The sequence below is a fragment of the Myiozetetes cayanensis genome, unplaced genomic scaffold (assembly GCF_022539395.1).
Source record: "Myiozetetes cayanensis isolate MyiCay16 unplaced genomic scaffold, myiCay2020 scf9, whole genome shotgun sequence".
In the NCBI taxonomy this organism is placed as follows: domain Eukaryota; kingdom Metazoa; phylum Chordata; class Aves; order Passeriformes; family Tyrannidae; genus Myiozetetes; species Myiozetetes cayanensis.
In genome coordinates, this window is record NW_026088185.1 from 25,085,877 (window position 1) to 25,106,489 (window position 20,613).

Genomic DNA, 20,613 nt, shown 5'->3' on the forward strand with positions numbered 1-20,613 from the left:
CAGCATCCACCTTGTGCTTGCATATAGTCTCCTTGTTAAGTGAAGGATAAAGCAGAGATCTGACACACCTACCAGCTTCTAAATTCCTATTGCCCCACACCTTGCAAAGTGGGAATGAACTGGTCATTTGGACAACTGACCATCCCTTTGTACTTCCTAATGAGGCAGAAGCACTGTATTCCATCACACAGTGGATTTCTTCCCATAGTAGTGCTTGTTGTGTGTGAGTGGTTTGTAGTAGACTCTAAGTTATGCTATTGATGGAGTCAAGTTTCAGTGTTTTGGCTTTGAAGTATGGTTTGGCCCCCATCACTGTAGAGATCTGATGACATTTTGTTAGAAAAGGGTGCAGGGAGTAGGGCTGAGGAAAATAATTTCGGGTAGAGAAAAAGGTATCTTCTGTAGATTAGTTGTACTACAGTAAATTTTGACACCCCAGCTGGTAAAATTAAACATTAAGTTCTTACCAGGCTGGTTTTTGTGATTATATAGGTTAAAAAAAATAAATATAAGGAAAGGTGTAAGGAAGTAGGTTTGGTTTGTCTGAAATCAAGGGAGCTGAAGAGTATGGGGAGCTGGGCAGATAAGATAACTAAGCAGACGATTAAGGCAGTCAAACAGAGAAAAAGGGCTGCTGCATGACAGGAAGGGATAGAACTGCTCTTTCCATTCTTTTGTCAGTAGGACAAGCTGTAATGGGCTTAAACTGAGGCAAAGTCTGTTTAGCTTAGGCTTTGCTAAAGGAAGAGAAATTATCTCAATCTATGAAAAGTTAAGTACAGACACCACTGGTATGGGGGTTTGGAAGAACAATATGACTGTGTATGGCAGCTTTTTCTGATTACTTGCTAGGCTAACAGGTATAGAAAAATAAGCACTGACTGCAGCTGCCTAATAGTCATGCTGTGGGGAAAAAAGCAAAAAAAAATCACAACTGACTGTAGCAGGGCTCTCCTATCTTTCTTTCACAGCAGTATTCACTTAATGGTATTTGCCTGTATACATTTGCCAATGGGCCTTTAGTTGAAGGACTAAAGAGTTAACATAAAACACCTGCTGCTCATGTGGAAGCTGCAAAAGAGGTGAATTCTTTTTTTTTAGTTCTGCCTGATAGAAAAGGACGGCAGGTGCTGAGGAAGATTTGACTGCAACCCACGATGGTATCTTAGCCCTTCTTCCAGACATTGCTAACTAGCCATAAACTGCAATAAATGATGTTTTGTCAGGCTGCCAAATAGATATATGCATTTTCATTACGCTAATACAATTATTTAATGAAACCTTCTGAATAATGCCTTTAACTCATTGCATTCCTGTTCAGGAAGAAAGAAGCATAATGCTTTGAAAAAAACCTACCAAAAATGCCAAACACCCCCAAAATCATGGGGAAGCTAAACTCCACACCCACCCCTCCCCCGATGTTAGAGAAGAAGAAAATAATTTCTCTCCACTCAGAAAAACGGAAAATAATTCACATTGACATTTCTGGACCGTAAACCATGCAAATTTAACTTTCAAGGCCTGGATTAAAAATTGTAGGAGTCTGTACTGTCCTTACAAGCCTTCATAAGGTTACTGCTCCCACTATATTAACTATGAAGAAAAAGGCTGAAAGATTTATATAGCTCTTCCCTGCTTCTTTTTTTTTTTTTTTTTTCCTGAGTAAAGTAACTCAGTGTGGGATTAATTGTAACTTGAAGTTTTGTCTAATCAAGTGATGTATAAAAACCCTTCCTGCACCAACCATGGACAAGGGGACACCAGCAGTTTTCTGTTGGAGTAGGATGGCTTTGGTGCCTGCATGATGTATGCCTGGTTGTGGACTGGGATGCCTGTGGAAGGCAGGATCAGCTCCACGAGGTGGTCATTGTGCTTGTAAACCCCAAAACAGGTACTGCAAAGCTGTCCTGCCAGATAACACAGCTCCACCCAGGACTACAGACCCTTGTTAATTCTGCCTTCTGGGGGTCCCTGAGTGAAGCAGGACACACTTAATGCTTATGCATGGCAGGCTGGTGACAGAGCACGTGTGTGTGCCCACGTGTGTGCATGGGTACCTGGAAAGCTACAGAGCTCTGACGAGGCATATTCTCTAACCAGAACCAAGGCATCTCTCTAGACATGACTTTTAACCAGCATGGGAATCTGTGCCCTTATGTACCCCACACTGGGTGCTGCAAACCAGCAGTTATGAGTTGTGTCAGGGATTTGGGTGATGACCAGATATCCTCTGACACTGAGTTTTAGCTGTAGCCGAAATCAATAAATCCTGATTATGGGCACTTCAGCTTTTATTAATATCCAGTGAGATGTGTTGGCTTACAGCTAACACGTAAACAGCTGAAAATTAGATTTCCTGTAATCAGCACTTTTTAATGTTCATTCAGCTAGAAGATAAAATAAAAACACAGGAGGAGGCATTTGTCTTCCACACAAAATCATACAAAAAGTCTTTTTTTATTAAATATACATTACTTACAGTTTAAGTCTTTCTTCTGTACAACAGTAACCATAGAAAACAAAAGAAGCTAAGGCTAAATTTTTTTAACCCCCAAACAGGGTATTAAGACATGTTACATTGTCTACAAAACTGACTTAGACTGAGGCAACGTCCTGTGGAATTTTCTTTAGAAAACCAGATAGTGAAAGGGGAATAATCTAAATCTCCATTTTGCTTTTTACTGTAACTGAGAGACTTTTACATTAACCTTGGATGGACCATTAAAAAAAAAAAATCTTTTTTTTCCCTTTGCTACTGAAATGAACAGAGTTCTGAGAGATTTAGTTAATACAATTTGAGTAAAACAAAGTAAAATGAATCATGAAGGGCTCATCTGTAGAAAGATTCTTTTATTATTATTATTACAAATATTTAATCTCAGCTGTCTTTTTGACCTTTTTTTTCTTTGCTTTTTAGGGTGCCTTTATTTTTCAAGTATTGTGCACTTCATCACAGTCCACCCAGGAGTGGACTTCAGAAAAAATCCCATAAAATCCTTTCAAAGTCGATGGGTGGGCTCCCAAGTCGGACGGCAAAAAACCAGCCAAAGACCACCCTTCCCCATACACACATTTCCAGAAACTCCCAAAGGTGACTTAAGCTGTGTCATGGGCTTATGTGGAACTGAAGTTCATTGCCTTATCCCAAGTTTTATCCACAGTTCTGCTAGAAGACAACACAATTTCAGTGAATGCAACTCTTGTTGACAGCAGTAAAGGATGACGAATATAAGGTCCTGACTTGAATTCATGTGTGTCAACCCCAGTTTACAGGAGATCATCAATGCCTTTGCCTAGGGCAACATGAGGCTAAATTTATCTGTGATGTATCTACATTGACCTAAACAGGATTACAAGCAGGTCTGAAGCTGGCTCTGTTTCTTTCATGAAGTGGGTTTCAGAGTAGGTCAGGTACTACAACTTCTCTATCATATAGATAAAACAGTCTATATTACGTATTTCATTTGCAAAACTCACAGAGATTTTTATGAATGGATGTCTGAAAAAAAAAAATGTACCTGTTTGCTCTTGTAAGCTCCTGGAACTTCATAGTGTGGGTTTGGGTGTCGGAGTACGCAGTGAGGCTGTGACTGGCTGTACCCAAGCTTTACCTCAGAAACAATCATTCTTCTTTCGTAACAATGTGCGTGCTGCATTGGCAGCAATGACAAAACACGCCAGACAATGCTGTTGCCTAAATGATATAAGAAGGAACTCTGAAGTGCATACTAAAGTGAGTAAATAATTTCCCATGCAGAAAGCATATCAAATGGACTCTCTTCAGGGTTGTGGGATTCAGATTTGTGAAGAGAGTAATGACCAGCATATCAAGAAGCAAATGGTGTTGTAACGTGAACAGCTATCGTTAGTTTACAGAAAAGCTGCCACAAGCATCCTAAATGAGGGAGGGACGGGGAGAGTAAGTCTCTAAGCAAACTCCATTCTTTGGATCACCTGTTGTACCCAATGTTTCATTAAATTTTATGATTTGTTGAGGGAAACTATCCCCAGTTCTCCTTTGGGTTATCTGGGAGAGTTTCAGTGATCTAAGTGGAGAGCTTCGGAGCAGTATCAGCCAGAGCTTTGAAATCCTCTCCCAAGTTTGAAGCACATCTCTGATACTTTACAAATCATCAGGACAATCAAGGCTATGTTTTGGCAGGCTAACTAGTAATTCATTCCATGGCAAAGCCCAACCAAAAATACCTGAAACCCTCATATCCATGTGATGGTTACCATGTGTATTTAAAAAGTGTAATTTTTCTGGGAGTTTTGCCTCCTTCACTGCCTCATCACAATTTCAGTTTGGAGTGTTAATGTCCCCATTTACCCTTAGAGGTCACCATCTCTGGGTGACTACATCTCCATGATGGAGTGCAGTCTCCCTTCTGATTAAACACAAAGCTGACATTTTTGTTTCTGTGACTGCCAGAAGAAAAATCATAATCTTAGTTAGAACTGTAAAACAAGTTCCTCTGCCTCCTACCACCAACCTGATAGCTCCACATGTTAAAGCAAAAAGGAGAGAAAAAGAAAACAGGTGAACTAGATATGGAGTGACACTGTCAACACAAACTGTTGCCTTAATCCTTCCTTAGCTTGGCTTGTAGACTCAGCACATTACAAACAACAAACAACGAGCTTACAAATTACAATAGTTCACCAGAAAGTGTGCTTTTTTTTCCCAGTTTTTGTTTTTTTGTCAGAGTAACTTAGTGCAAAAGATCACAAAAATAAGTACCAATACATTGATATATCCAAGCTCCTATATGCATGACTCAAAATAAACAATAAAAGAAAAAAGCCACTCCAGACCCAAAAGAACTGTGTGGTTAGAAGTTTCGTGTACAAAAGGAGCACAGAGGAGGGGGCCGCCCACACCGAAAGAGGACATGAAGAACTTTTCATCTGGAAATGAAATGCAGTAAAGTGCAGGAAACAAATCATGCTTTGAAGCTGTGATAGTAACTTGTGAAGAAAACCCTCAAAATCTTCAAGGGCATTGTGCAACTCTAACTGTAGTCACCAAGAGGTCTCCCACCAGCATCTAAAGACTCTGGATAAGGTCCCTGGTTTGGCAGGGATATAACTATATCACTTGGCTTGTTGGTAAGTAGGCATTAAAAAATTGCATGAAAGCTTTGAAACAGCACTTGTCTTAGAGAGCCTCACAAGGTCTCACACTTTGCTTGAGTCTTTTACAAAGTGTTACTTTCTGAAAAATAAATTCAAAAAACCCTTTGTGAAAAACTGGCAGTGCAGAACAATACTTGAATCTGCTCTTGTTTATGGTAAGTTTTGTATAGGTGACATCAACAGACAGCAATGACACGGTACGCTGGAGCACAAAGGGATCAAGTTCTGACTCCTCTACACTCTTGTTGACGTTTAGGACACATGTTAACCGCTTGGCTTACACTCATGAAAAGGAAGTTGATTTTATTCTGAAGATGAGATTTTTTTTTTTTCAGGGATTCAGCTATCAAGAACTTAGGAGTCCTGGATGGGCTCTTACTATAATTTGAAAAGCCAGCAGGTATCAGACATGTCTGCTTGGGGCTAATAGATGCAAGATATGACAGACAGGAGACGCATCCTTACAGGAGCTGCAGAGATACCCTAGTTCCTCTCAAATGGCACCAGACATTTAGGACTAGAAAGTCACCTGAGGGGGCTGAGTTAGATTTAGATTAGAAAGTGTGTGGATCTACCTACATGTATTCTATCTGTCAAAGCTCCCACATGAGGCAAAAAATGGATATTGGATTTAGAATACACTGGAAGGAGAATTAACCTCTTCCAAGCCGTATTATTGACCGGATTGTCACCAGCTCAGATAGGTATTTTGACACTTGATTTTCATGTATTTGGCTACAAGTAGATGGATGAATTTACTAGGCACAGATGTCTAGTGAAATTTTAGATGCAAGGAGGGCTCCTTCCTTGACCCCAGCTGTCATCTCAGTGAAAAAAAACCCAAGTCACTTATAAGATCTGTGCAGATGTGTTTACTGGATCTGCAAAGCTAGTGTGAAATTCTGACATGTAAGCAAATTCTGCTAGAAGTAGCTAACCTATTGCCAGGAGACTACCCTGTCTCTATAATCAATGGAGAGAAAGATGCATCTCCAGCGATTCATTTAATCTTAAAGGATGTTTGAGACATTTGCCCTGTTCTCATTAACCACAGGGCTGGACTGGACTGGATGACAAGTGCAAAACAGGTAGCAGGTAAAACCAAATGCAAAATGAAACAAACCCAAAAGACTCAGATAAAAGCATTATCCAAGTGCTTTCATAGGTTGAGGACTCAATCTTATGTTCAGCAAAATCAATAGCTGACTTCATTAGGATAAGATTCATAACCCCTCACCATAGTGAAACAATATGATGTATTGATTGCTTCTCACCCAATATGTGAAGCATGATCAGCTAAATTCTAATATAGTCAAAAATGTCATTAAAATAAGGAGTTGGCTCACTCTATAAAAATTGGGTAATTAATAAATAAGATGAATTAAGTCTAACTATATCATGTTAAAATAAGGTAGAGAGAAAACATCCTATGTTTGTAATTTTGCTATCAGTTTTGACTTAAATATCAGGGGCATCTCATGACTGAACACAATTTGATAACAGTACAACTCCATATGTCTGGATTTCACAGTTATATTCACCCAGATAAGAATTCTGGTTTAGCCAATGTAAGTTAAAACTGTGTCTTTTATTTGGCTTTGTGCTGAGCCATGGAAAAACCAAGAAAAAATAAAAAAAGTTAAAAATTGTTGAAAACAAAACTGTTGAAAATTTATCCAAAATGCTCACACTGTCTTGTCTCTAGCAAGTGAATAAGGACAGATGAAATACTAACTGCCAATTGCATAGGTGACTTACTGAGGACCAATATTTTATTTCCAAAAGAGAAATGGGACTCAATTTTCAAAGGTATTTAAATTTCTTGTTGTGTATTAAAACATTTCACAGCAAGGTAGAAGTTGAAATTCAACTGGAATTAATTTGAGTTAAATGCTCATGTTCTACAGTAACTTAAGCATTGATCCACCCACATTCACCTCACATCAAATTCCTTTGAAAGCCCACCCTTCACCCAGGTGGCAGCCTATGTCACACTGAAAGTTAGTTGGATTCAGCTTTCCAACAGACAGCCTTCCTTTGTTTTCTACAGCCAGGCACTGGGATTCTTAGACAGTCCTTCCAGGCATCCAGCTCAGACTGCATGACTAAATATCTTTATAAGCATGGCTGTTATTGGTCAAGTCTTTTCTGGAAAACAAGAATATGCAGAGCCCAAATCCATATCTAAGGTATTTAGCAATTTCACAGTCTAAAAATCCCTGCCTAGCACTAATAATTTTCAGAGGTTACATATCATATCACCAAGAAGGAAAAAAGGATACTTAGTATCCTTCTACCAGTTCCTTACTTTTATTATGAAACTTATCTTGGGAGAAGGAAGAAAGCCCAAACAATGCCTCCAACAGTTCTTTGATAGTCTCAAGTTTTCCATTGAAATGAAACATGATATTTTATGTTTAAAAATTATTTTATGTTTACTGAAAAATGTTATCTAGAATAATAGCTAAAAGAAAAACTACAGCATCTAAAGAGAAATTTTAAACAAAATAAGAGAAATGGTTTGTAATAAATGTGAAAAAGGTCTAATTTAAACTGTGGAAAATGAAAAAAAAATTTCTTCTTTTTAATAAAAAAAAATTATTAGTTGCCTTTAACTGATATGAAGGAATTCTGTTTATGCCCTCACTAAAGAAACATTAGAACAAAGCAATTAAAAAAAAAAAAAAGGGAGTTAGTATTAGCGTACTTCATATAGTATCTTTTAGCTACCATTTAATAAGAAGAATTTTGGCATCCTGATTTAGAAGTCCATACAAATGTGTTCATTGATTCAGTCCTGCAGCATAAGAATATTCCCATTTCAGTACATCCGTAGGTATAGATGCACATGTCTCTGTATACTTATGCAAGCATTTATGTATGTGCAGTTCTTTCTTTTTATAGATGCACACCAATGTAGGTAAATTTTCAAAGCGTTTCACCAGCCTGGGCTATATTAAAGGAGGATAAGGAAAAATGGACAAATCAACCACTTGACAATGTTTTGCCAGATGTGGGCTGGCACAGAGCATTGCCACTACACTTGTCCTCTGGCCTGGGACTGAGCCATGGAGCTGTATCCAAAACGTTTGCAGCAACACTAATGTTTACCTTTGGTAATGAGAACTTGATCCTGCTTGAGAAAGCTTAGCATCTTGCAGAATCAGGTCCTATGATGGCTGAAAGCAATTTAGTTCCATAAGAAATGAGAGGACTCTGCTTCATTGCTCAGTCTCCCTTTTCCAGCTAATCCGCTGCTGGAGCTCCTTTTTGCTTTATTGTTGCACTCTGTAGTAATTTTATTCCTGGAAACTAACACGTAGGAAAACAGAAGGATGTTTTGTATCTGCTGTTCATCTAGAGAAAAAGACACAACTGGGGGCATTCCCCTCCTTCCTATTTCATTCTTCATAAAACCAATTAAGCACATTGGGAGTTCAGAGATGTCCCATACACAGGCCATTTCAGAGATGACTCAAATAGGGACCCAAATAGGAGCCCATGAACTCTCTTATTCCTCCCCTCCTGCCATGCTAAACAAAGCAGCTTCATCTGGGGAAAGGAAGGAATAAAAATAATTGCTTTGCCAGGATTTTACTGCGAAAGATAAAGCAACATAAAGAAAACTCAGCTAATCACAGATCACAGGTTATTCTGAGTTGGAAGGGACCCACGAGGATCACCGAGTCCAGTTCTCAAGTGAATGGCCTATACAGGGACACAAACCCATGACCTTGGCATTAATAGCACCATGCTCTAACCAGCTGAGATAATCTCAGGGTCATGAATCCATTATTACGCATCTCATCACACAGAAACACTCTCAATAATCACGTGAAACAGCCAGCATGTGGCTGTTGTTGATCATGATTGAGCAAGAACAGCACTAATACTAATTTCAATATAAATGACTTCATAAAATTGCTCAGTTAAGAGGTGGTCTCACATATTGCTCTTCACATGAGAATGATATAATTCTAAGATTGCTTTCTCTTCACTGGACCCTCCAAAGAAGTGGTGAAGAATCACCATATCCAAACTGTGTTTTATTTATTCTTCCTTACCTGCTCTCTCCTCTCATAAAAATCCCCCAAATTAACAGCTACATACCTTTGCAATGCACTGCCTAGAAAAATAGCACCTGTTGCATGGGTAAGCTCATCTCTAGCTTGCTGTGGCTTACTATCTCATACTGTGATTCTTTGATTTTATGTAAAAAGGACCCTCATGTGGAAACCCCAGGATGACTGCACAAGGGCGTAGGGCAAAGAAAGAGATTCAGCTGTACAATTATTTGTCTTGAATTAATTCTTATCAAGAGTACTGCAATGAATAAGATTTTTTTTTTCCCTTAACTGTGGGCTGCATTCAACTCCTGTCAGAAACTTTCAAGTCTGACAGCAAATTCTACGTGCTCTTTAGAATCCCTGAGAAGACAGATGTCACATGGAAACAACACGGAGTGCAAACCTCCCTTGCTGGGACTCCTACATTTCTGACTCTTAGGATGTCTGTGACTAAAAAGATGGTTTTTCAGCCTCACATTGTAACCATGCAGCACAAGTAATATCGGTAGAATTTGAGTCTTCAGTATTGTTCCCAATCAGGAAAGTACAGAAGACTTTAGAAAAAAGAAAAGAAGATTAATTTGAAGTAAGAGTATTTGGGATCTTTTTTGTTTCCCTAATGTTGTTCCTTGTAAACAGAGTTGTTCAAATATTAATCTTTTTAGATGTGACATCAGATCTCTCTCTATTTAGCTTTGGAGAAGGTATTTCAGCTTCTACAAACAGGAAATACCAATCAATCTCACATGCAGTTTTGGGAGAGTGTTTTTGAGTATTTGGATTTATTTTTTATTTTTTTTTAAAAAGAACTTGCAGAAGGTGTGCATCATGTTTAAGACTAAACTATTTTTGTTTTTCTCTCATCTATGTATTTCTTTTTTTCCACAGCAGCAACAGTGTTTAACCTCAGTGCGTGATAATCCTCCATATGGCATGAACAGGCATATGCTGCATTTCTAAAATCTCAGACAAATATAGAGCACCTAAGTCCTAGCAGCTTCCTAAAACCCTTTGAGATTCAAGCTACTATTTTCCATGCTTCAGCTAGTTATGCTAGAGTATGTTGGGTCTACATAGTCAGCCTTACAAGATGGAGGTGGAAGAAGTGAATGGAAATGATATTTATTGTTGATACATATATTGTTGGAAAAGTACTGAGAAGCCTAAAAGTTACAGTAAAAGGACAGGAGGTTGGGGGAAGGAGCTTAATGAGGACAGTTTTATTTTCCTTTATGTCATACCAGTTTCTCAAATGGTATAAATTAACATAACACCATTTAAATCAATAGACAATATATCAACATTTGAGAATTTGGCCAGATTTTTATGATTGTTGTAAATGAGCCCATGAAAGAAATTGGGTGTTTTGGTCTCATTCTTTCCCTCTATCCTGTCCCAGTACCTCTAGAGCTATGTGTTCAACTACTTTACCTGTACTTTACATAGTCCAGCTCTACTGTAACAGTGATGACTTAAATAGCTCCAGAGGAAAAAAAAAAAACACAAATAAATGTAGGGACTTTGAAACATCCAAGAACTGACAGCAGACACAAGGATGTGCATGTGGATCCTATTTTGTGTAGGGTGGGATAACAGGTCTCTTGAGCTGAAGAAGTAAACTGTGATTGCCAGGTTCTTGTGCAGAGAATGAGGCACTGTGATCGTTCTCAGTGTTTCCTGTGCAGGGCGGTCTTTTCCAAATGGAATAGCAAAAAATGAATGCTTAAAAAATTTTTTCAAAAAAGAAAATAAGGAAGGAAGAAAGGAATAAAGGAATAAAGAAAGCAAGGTTAGGGGAGTAAGAGTAAGAATAAATTGCATTGTCCATCAGATAAAATATTCCCGTTTGCACTCGCTCACTGTATTCTGCAAGTCAATGTCAGCTTTAAAGTTGCTCTCGAGGTTTTCTGGATATTCTTTCTCCTTTTTCTGGCTACTTCGATGTGCTTGTTTGTGCTGATAGAGGAATCTGCTCATGATGGCAATGATGCAAAAGATGATGAATATCACAACTGCTATTACACCTGTAAAGAGAGGTAAAAAAAAAGGATAGAAAGAGTAAAAACCAAAACAGAAAGTCCAATTACCTCAAAAATCATTACCAATTCACAGCAGCTAGTAGATATGATAGATCAGTTCATCTCAGTCTGTACACAACCATATGCCTCTATCACACCCTCCCTGTTAGGTTTTATTTTCATTTTTTCATCTTAAGAACACTTAAAGCAGCAAGTATTGATGTAATTGACCTAAGTTCCATCAAATTTTGCTTTCACTGGAAGTACAGCTGGTTCAGTGTGTTTGCTTTTGAAAAGTTAAATCTGCATGTTCATACAAATTCTTGCTCTCTCATATTTTCTTCTGTGTTATCTCTGTAAACCTTGCATGAGCCTTGTACACTGCGGTTTATAGCTTTTAGATATTATCAAAGGCCACTTGCCACAGGGCACCCTATAAAATAAACAGAGATAAATTGTCTTCTAGGCTGTTAAAGGAAAATTTAAACCATACATGAAATTAAGAGGACAATTTTCCCAAGTATATAAATACTTTCATATGACCTGGTGAGTTCCACTACACCACCAGACTGCAAAGTGAGAGCTCCAGAAGTATGGGATATGTGAATACTGTGCAGAGGGTCTCAGCAGGGCTGTGTGTAAAACAATTTCTAGTCAGCTGGGCCTTAGAATGCAGAATCACATGGAATTAGAGAATGGCTGGGACCTCGGGAGGTCATCTTGTCCAAATCCCCTGCTCAAACAGGCAGGCAGACAGACAGAGTTTGTTTATATTTTAGAAGACTCAGGTTCTTGATGATCCATGTGTGGCCACAGTAATCCATAATGCAGTTGCCTACCTAGGGAACTTGATACAGGTACGTGCTAATAAATACAGCAAATACTAGACCTGCATCAAATTACAAAAAAGTTCAGCTAGATTTCATGGAGCCCAGATTTAAAGTCTCCTAGATGTTTGCTTTGACAGAATTATTTTTCTACTGTAATCTTTAAAAACAAAGTTACCTCCAATCACAGCTGAATCACTTCTGACTGCATTGGTGAGAGGTTCTCTTTCATCTGTCTTCCCAAAAGGATCTGCAGTTGGTTAAACAAAACAGAACTTAACTTTCTGTATCACCTGTGTTCATTTTCTCTGTGGCATAGACAGAAGTGTCCTCTTACTCTCATGAATTCTAATTTGTTTTCAATAGATGGGATTTAGGGGATTGGAGAACTGAACCAGAAAGCTCTGAAAAATAAAGTGAGTTTGCAGAACAAATTTATTCTACATCTTCAGGAACAAAGTCTCTTAAGGGTACATTTAGAAGGAAACAGACTAACACCAACATCTTGAAGTGATGTTTCAGTTGGTCAGAAGAGTCAGAGAAACATTTGAATTAGGAGCAGAAGCTTTTCTCAGTCAGAGCTGTTTTTTGTTTGTTTTTGGTTTGGTTTGGTTTGGTTTTGTGTGTGTGTATGTGTTTTTGTTTTTTTTTTTTTTGTTACCTAAGAAACAATATCAGAAAGAAGCCAAAGGAAAGGGTCACTAGATAGATTCAGACATGATCTACCTTTGTAGATACAGATATTTAAGTTGAATTCAATCCCACGAAAAGAAGGAGTCTCTGCTTGGGACAGCTTCTGGGAAGGGATGTTTTTATCTCAGTTGCAGAAATGCAGTGGTTAAATTGGATCCAAAACAGAAGGGCATGAGTAATTGATTCCTATATTAAAGGCTTCTTGATGTTCTAGCTCTCTTGTACTTTGTCTATAAGTGATTGTCACTGAAACACTGAGTCAAATAGCCCACAAGCTGTTTCAAATTCAGCTCCAAATCCGAGAGGTCAAGTCCTCCTTGAAGTCAGTGTAGTTAGAGCAGTGTACTTACTTTTTAATACTGTATGTTTCAGAAAATGCCATGTGTTTTTACTGATAACTGAATCTAGCTTTTCTGCACCTTCACATTTTTCTGTTCTGTTCAGCTTACTTTCTCCTTTGACAGGATTCATATTTGTGTTTCTCTCCTTTGCAAGCCTCCAGAGAATGTATGTAGGGAGGGAGTTAGGGATCATTGTCTCTGCTATGTACTATATACTGATTTACCAAACTGATCTTTCTGATGCAAGAGGTGGAAGCCCAATTCAGAAATTTGGTGTTGCGGTGTTTACTGTAACTGAACACCCTTGCCTTAGTGACTGATTCAGCCATATTTTGCTATGCCATTGCTGAAGAAGATGAGTTTTATTGAAACAAGCAATAATATAATATTTGTGCATTAGGTGGTCCTGAATTTGTGATGATGGTGGCTTTCAGCTATATGGGTTCTTAAAGGGCACATTTTTTTCATATTCTCTACATCAGTGATACCAGCCCTAAAGAGATGCAGAAGACATAAGCCTCAAAGAGGCTTTAATGTTCTAAAAAATGCAACTCCGTTTGCTAGTTTTAGGGGTTGAAGGATTTCTAATCAAACACACAGATACTGAAAGTCAGGGTTCCCCATACATGAAGTCCATGACTCATGACTGAGTTACAGACACAAAAGGGACTTCTGGGGCCAGCTGAATACCTCCAATACACCCAATGTCAACACTGAATGTCAAATGCCAATGACAGATTTGAACACTCAGGTTGAGACCTATTTACAAGAGACTCCTTGGTTGGATACTGTGTGCTTAGAGTGACATTCCCAAGAAACAAATAGTCATGGCAATGTTTCATCTCATATATTATGTTTGTGGGAGTGGAATGGGAGTAAAAATGTATTTTTACACACATATATATAGATAGCATCACAGAAAAAGTTATGTTGGAAAGGAAATATGAAGGTTATTTAGCCTAATCTCAGGCCTTTGAGCCCAAGGTCAAAACGGCCAAATTCAAAATTAGATCAGGATTGGTAATAATTTTGGACAGGATAGGTCGATTCATCTTGCTTTATTTTTCAGTATCTCAGAATTATTTATATAAATCAAAATTAGTAATTAAGGCAGAGGAAAGGAATCTAAGAATACTTACACCCGAAGATGGTCGTCAAAGATTGACAGTGTGACTCACCTATTTCTTTCCACAAACTAGGAAAGGACAGTCCTTATTTCAGACTTAAGATGATTTAACTTTCAGAGGCGCAAGTTTGGTGAGATATTTTTTATCCCAGCCCCCAGCTGACACCAGTGAGATCAGTTACAATTAAAAATTCATATCTGTTCTACAACAGTCCTCCTGTACTAGAGAAAAATCTCCAGCTGGTATCCAGTGCACGATAGTAGTCAAAAAGAGTAATGAAAAACTATTAAGTATGTATGAAAAAGCATTAAATTAAATTTCTACCTTAAAAACTATATAAGACATTATTTATGCCTAAAAGATTATGTAAGATTTGACACTGCATGTGACTAGCACTCCACTATTTTTTGGCTGTTGTTACCAGAATTTAAGCACTGAGAGGAAACCAGAACAAATCTTGAAGATCAGTTTCAGAATGGAGACCAACAGACACAGGCCATAAGAATTATATTTACCTGAGAAATAAAATCAATATACAAGTAGAGGAGGGTTTGTTACGGTGCAGCAGATGGCATACAACAGCAGAACCATTTCCAGTGGGAATACAATAAACTCTGAAGCCAAGGGAAAGTAATACTGGGTTTTATTTGAGACTTAAACAGGACATTCTTCTCCTTTTAGATAAAAATGAGGTACTACTGAGGTTGGAAGGCTCCTCTAGAAATCCTCTAATCCAAACCCCTACTCAAATCAGAGTCTACTACAGCAAGTTTTTCAGGGTTGTATCCATTTGGGTTTTGAATATATCTAAGGACGAACACTTCACAACCGCTCTGGGCCTCCTGCCACCTTTGCTAGATATCCTGCTTATTGGGATGGACCATTCTTGATCCTGGAGGAGATCATCCTTGAAACAGATCTCCTGGGTCCATCTTCTCACCAGGGCAGTATCCTGTGGCATTCTTCCAAGCAGGTCCATGAACAGGTCAAAGGTTCTTCTGCTGAAGTCTGGGTTTGTAGTCATGCTTTCTGGTTTTTTTTCCTTATGTTAAGGGTCCTGAACTTCACCATCTCATAGGTGCTACAGCCAAGCCTGTCCTGGCACATCCCCAGCCAGTTGCAACTTGTTTGGAAATAAATAAAAAAAATGGGTCAAGCACAACTAGCACAGTGAGAAAGGGACCTCACTGTTTAAGATGCCTTTCTGAAGCAAAATCTTTCTGTGTAGTTTCTGACTTATAAAAGTATTTGACATTTTTTACTTTAAATGCATGAAGACCTGCTCTTCAGCTGAAGTAGACAGACAGCTCAAGACTCCACCATTCACACAGCTGAATCTGCTCTGTCATTTTTAAAGTATTTTAGTATTAAGAAAAAATAACACAGTAAAAGTACATTTTGTCTCTGTCATCAGTGTAGAGTTCAGAATACCAAAACCTCTACACGTGCCTCAGCAAGGATGAAGCTGATCTGCAGATCTTCGCTAAATATAAAAAACCACTGTAAGTCACCTTTCATTCTATGTTTCTTAATCAGAAAGAGTATATTCGGATAACTGAGCCATGATGAATGGATTTTATTCCATATCTGTTTGAGAGGAAACTTTCTTGAACACAAGTATTCCTTTCTGAAGGAAATAGCTTCAACTGTTTTCAAGTTTTAAATATAGAAAGCTTTTTTAACACAATTAAAGGGTTTTCCTAGAGGGCTTTTTGTTGTATCTGTACATTAGAAAATAGACACAGACATGTACAGTCTCCTTTGAAGTTCTATTTTTCTTTTCAGACACTCAATAATGAGAAATTGGGAAGCGATGAATTGAGATATGAGCAGTAAAATTTGAAAGTTAATCCTTAACTCTGTTTTCTTTTATTTCTTAAAATGTGTCCTTTCCATGTATAAATGTAATTCTCAAGTACATCTATACAAAGAATAATTTGCTACAAATTGGAATTTTTTTAAATAAGAATCTACCGCCCAGTGCTCTTACTGTAGCATTTAAATACATGAAATCTTCAGAACTCACTTGTTCTAAGATCTTATTCAGGCTTTAATCAAATCCAGTGTGAATAGTGAGACAGTAATGTCAGTTAATTCATCATATTGAGAAGAAATCATATTTTAGAGCACAGAGTGGCAAAGACAGGGATGAGCTTTTATAATAATTCTGCATTTCTGATGTAACACTGCTTAACCTTGACAACAGAGTGCAACTGATTGTATGCTTTAAAAATTTAAGTTCGAATGCTACACTCTGTGTTCTGTCCTGCAGTTCTGAGCCTCAGGTTTTACTGCTTTCTAAACTCCTTAGAAAAATGACATCATCGAGGTGACAGATCACAGGGCAAGGAGTTCATATTTTCAGTATCACTGCCCATTCAGTACTCACAAGACACATTCCTTCTGTGCATCAGAGTAGACACCTTAGACAACTCCAGGCGAGGAGAGGAAAGTGGGGGGCTGGGGAGAAGCACACGCACACTGCCAGCCGCTCTCAAGAGTAATCAGCAGCCTTTTTCTCTATGCAGAATGCTAATAGCATCATTTGTTTTCTGCTGAATATCTTAGGCAGAAGCTGCAGGAAATGGGGATTTGATGCAAGTACAAATGTCAAAGGAATTGTATTATGATTTAAACCAGAGTTTTATTAGTTATCAAAAAAAGAGGAAGTGGCTTTAGAGGTCAAGGTGCAAAAAACAGCCCTTAATTTTTCCCCCTTTATGGTCATTAAGAATTCTGCCACATCCACTGGTGACTAAAGCAGTAACTTGATTGTTCCTGTTCATGGTGACAACACTTCCAGCTGCTCTCAGTTTCCTTCTCTGCATACAAATTCACATATGCAAAATACTTAAGATTCCCAGAGGACAGTTTCAAGATTGCAAAAGATATACAAACTATTGGGATTATCTTACTGGCACTGCTCAAGTAGTGCTCTTTCTCTTTAGCCTGAGAGAATGAAGTACAGGCATTCAATGGAAGTCACACACATGTGTCAAGGGATTTTTACAAGAGTTTTTGTTCATTTCTGATAGGGTGGGAACAAATTTGACTTGTTTGTTGTATGACTTCTGTTGCTTCATCACCACTGGGATATGGAACGTGTGTAACATTTATGTTCTCCTTTGAGATCTGAAGCACTGGAGTTGTCTGGAGTGGACAGGAGTGGCAAATCAGGTGCATAATGATAATTCCAATGCCATTTCCACTAAGGCTTTGGGACTTTTCTGTTTGTTCTAGGTATATTTTAGGCAATCCAGGAACTTAGTCCGAGAACAATGACTTTTAAAAGACCTTTGACTTATCCTGATGCCCATTCTCAACACCCCTAATTCTGAGAGAAAAGGTAAATTTCCTGCTCCAATATTTATACTGTCACAATTGCATTACAGCAAGAAGGAAGGAAACCTCATTCCACAGCATCATCCCCATTACCCTCTCAGCAGGACATACCTGATGAAGAATATATTGTTGTTGCTGTGTTCACATCAGCATCCATCATGGATGCACAGTTGGATTCAGTCAAGGAACCTTTGATAGTCACAGGAGCAACGCTGGGATGGCGTAAGGCAGCTTTCAGGGGAGCGATGTGGTTGTACTGAACAGAGGACAAGCAGCCAGTGAAACCATAGGCATTTGCCTTTGAGACTTCAGGGTCCAGTGACAAACTATCTGCAGTACAACAGAAAAACACACTGGGAATTAACTGCTTTAGGAAGTCATTAAGAAAATGAATCCTTTTCTGCCTTATCACCCATTTTACTTCTGTTACCCTGTTTCAACTGTTCAGTTCTCCTTCAGCAGCCTATAAGTTCTCTCTGTCCTAACCCACGAGGTTCCCAACCCCAGTCCTTCCTTTACAATGTTACTTACATTGAATCAAGTTGACTTGGACATAAAAGCCTGCATTACACTTCTTTCCTCATCCATTTTCTCTACTGTCTGGACAATAGCTAGCACATCATAGCTACTAACCATAACAATAACAGTAATAATAAACAGTAAAACAGTAACACCAAATACCACAGGATTTTGGGGATGATGCTCTTTAACTTTTTTTGCATCTGTTAACAACATTAGTTTCACAGCTATTGACTGTATCTTCAAGGCATTCTACCTCTTCCACTCTTCAAATGAAGGACTCTGCTCTCTGCAGTCTGTTACACAATGTTTCACATGACCTAATACTGAATGGCTAGCTAAAACAGGTTCCCACCCTTTTACAAGAGTTTATTATTGAAATTTTCTGATGCCCTTATCATGTTACTATCGTTTTACAACCAGAATTCCCAGGAATCCTCCTAGTTATGAGTCAGGCTCTCACTCTGCTAGTCCCATTTCACTAATAAAATAAAGAGCAAAACTATACCTGTTCCTATCTAAATCAAAGCCAAAACAAATGTCTCTGTATTATTTCCCAGCTCTGAAGATGAGATAGCACTATTAGCCTCTCTGTTAGTATGTGTCCATTTAAATTTCCCAAAGAGAAAACCAATCAAAGGTCCGGAGTTTTTATTTAATCCTAGAATAGTAAAATGGTTTGAGTTGGAAGGAACCTTAAAGATCATCTAGTTCCAACTCCCCTGCCATGGGCAGGGACACCTCTCACTAGACCTAGTTGCTCAGAGCCCCATGCAACCTGGACTTGAACACTTCCAGAGATGGGGAATTCACAACTTCTCTGGGCAACCTGTTCCAGTGACTCACCACTTTCACAGTCAAGAATTTAGTTCAAAAAGTTTTAATATCAAAGATTGTTTGGGAAAGTCAGGGAAGGACAGTAAAGCCATCTTCTATTTTCTCCAAGCTCTCACTTATTTACTTTCCAGAAATCAAAATTCATACTGCTCAGAGGTCTCAAACATGATATGCTTTGTATCTAAGTCAATCAAACAAGAGAAAAACCTACAAATGCACACATACACAGTATCAAAACTTATTCTAAGTCTTAAAAATACCTGCTAAAAAACCCCAAACCAAAACAACTTCTAGCATTGAAAACTTTGGAAATACTTCCAAGGATGTTGGAAAATAAGGATTCCTAGCTTTTCAACTTTGTATTGGAATGATAATGGAAAAATTGGACCTTATTTTAAAATTTAGCATCTTGTTCTTTCAAAACTTAAAAACAATGATTTTACAAGCTTTCAAACTAAAGGCAGAAAATAAGATCTCTTAAAGCTGACATTCCTACCTTAATTACATAAATTTCTTTTCTATATAAGAAAATACAGCGAAATCTCAAAACTAGCCCAAATCACACATTATTTTTGTGCTCAAGATCTGTGACTGTGATGCTAAGCAGTTAGAGGCAATTATCTAAGAAAGTTTTATAATTTTGTTTGAATGTCTTCATGGGAGTGTATCATGGAAGAGTCTGGTTGTTTCTCAGTAAAGCAAGGTACAGTATGAGCTTGCTCTCCCAGGGGTTTTTCAGGAGAGATTCTCAGTCTGCAGAGCTGTCAAGGGCACAGCCTCTGGGCTGTGAGAGAAATGGAAAGAGAAACAGTGAGGCTTTGCCACTGGAAAAACTGTAGTCTTACAGAGGTTCACATTTGCTCTACTTAAAAGTGTGTTCGAATTGATTGCATTCAGGGTTTTAATGAGATTTTGGCTGAGATGTTATAAAACAGACAAAGAATTTTTTCCAAGTCCCTGTAAGAAGGTTTATATATACTAAAGACTGATTTACAGTATTTGCCATCTTTGTTGAATTTATAAAATCCTTTGTCAACATTCCTAGTCTCAGCCTTTATTGTTTTCTTAGCTCTGACACAAGAGGTGAATTCGTTGGTATCTTTTATACACCAGGCAATCTTAGCTGCTCTGTTCTGCCCCAATGTGCAAAAGGTAAAGCTTAAGAAATAATGATTTCTTTTTTCATGCTACAGTAGTTTGAAAAGTCTAAAATTCAACACTTTTGAAGGTATTTTTAAAAGTTACTTTAGAACCAATTCTGGGAGTCTTTTGTCAAGGTAAGCTTTGCATGAATGAGAACTAGGAGATTTGTTGTTGAAAGACTTTGAAATTTGAAAAAAAAAAATCAAAGAACAAACTAAAAACAATTGCAGAGTCCTCTGGTAAAAATCCCACATGCACAGAATAGGTTTGCTTTATTATACAGCTTTAGGTGTGTGTGTGTAATGTCTGTCAGAAAGGGAGGCTCTCACTGTTCTCAACAAGAAAGCTGCACAACTTGGATGTGAACGACTTTGCTGCCCTCTGAATTCTTGAGAGGATAATGTAAATCTGTGATTATGACATGGTTCCCTCTATGAAAGGCTTATTAAAGGCTACTCTGTCCCTTGGAGTCTTTATATCACAATAGAATGTTTTTCCAAAAGGTATTTTCAGTACATGACACAGCACTCCGTAAGAGAAGCAACTCAGTGAAATTCCAAGGT

At 38.2% G+C, this 20,613-nt stretch overlaps 1 protein-coding gene across 1 annotated transcript in view; it reads right to left on the reverse strand.

The window, feature by feature from the left end:
- Positions 1–2,420: 2,420 nt before the first annotated feature.
- The window catches only part of CNTNAP5 (contactin associated protein family member 5), a 285,860-nt gene continuing 267,667 nt past the window's right edge, over positions 2,421–20,613 (reverse strand). Inside the window, exons 22-24 of the mRNA XM_050339553.1 lie at positions 17,663–17,881; positions 12,227–12,298; positions 2,421–11,227 (exon numbers count right to left, since the gene is read on the reverse strand). Of these exons, the coding sequence (XP_050195510.1) occupies positions 11,031–11,227; positions 12,227–12,298; positions 17,663–17,881 (488 nt within the window). The 3' untranslated portion in view covers positions 2,421–11,030. The remainder of the gene's footprint in view (positions 11,228–12,226; positions 12,299–17,662; positions 17,882–20,613) is intronic.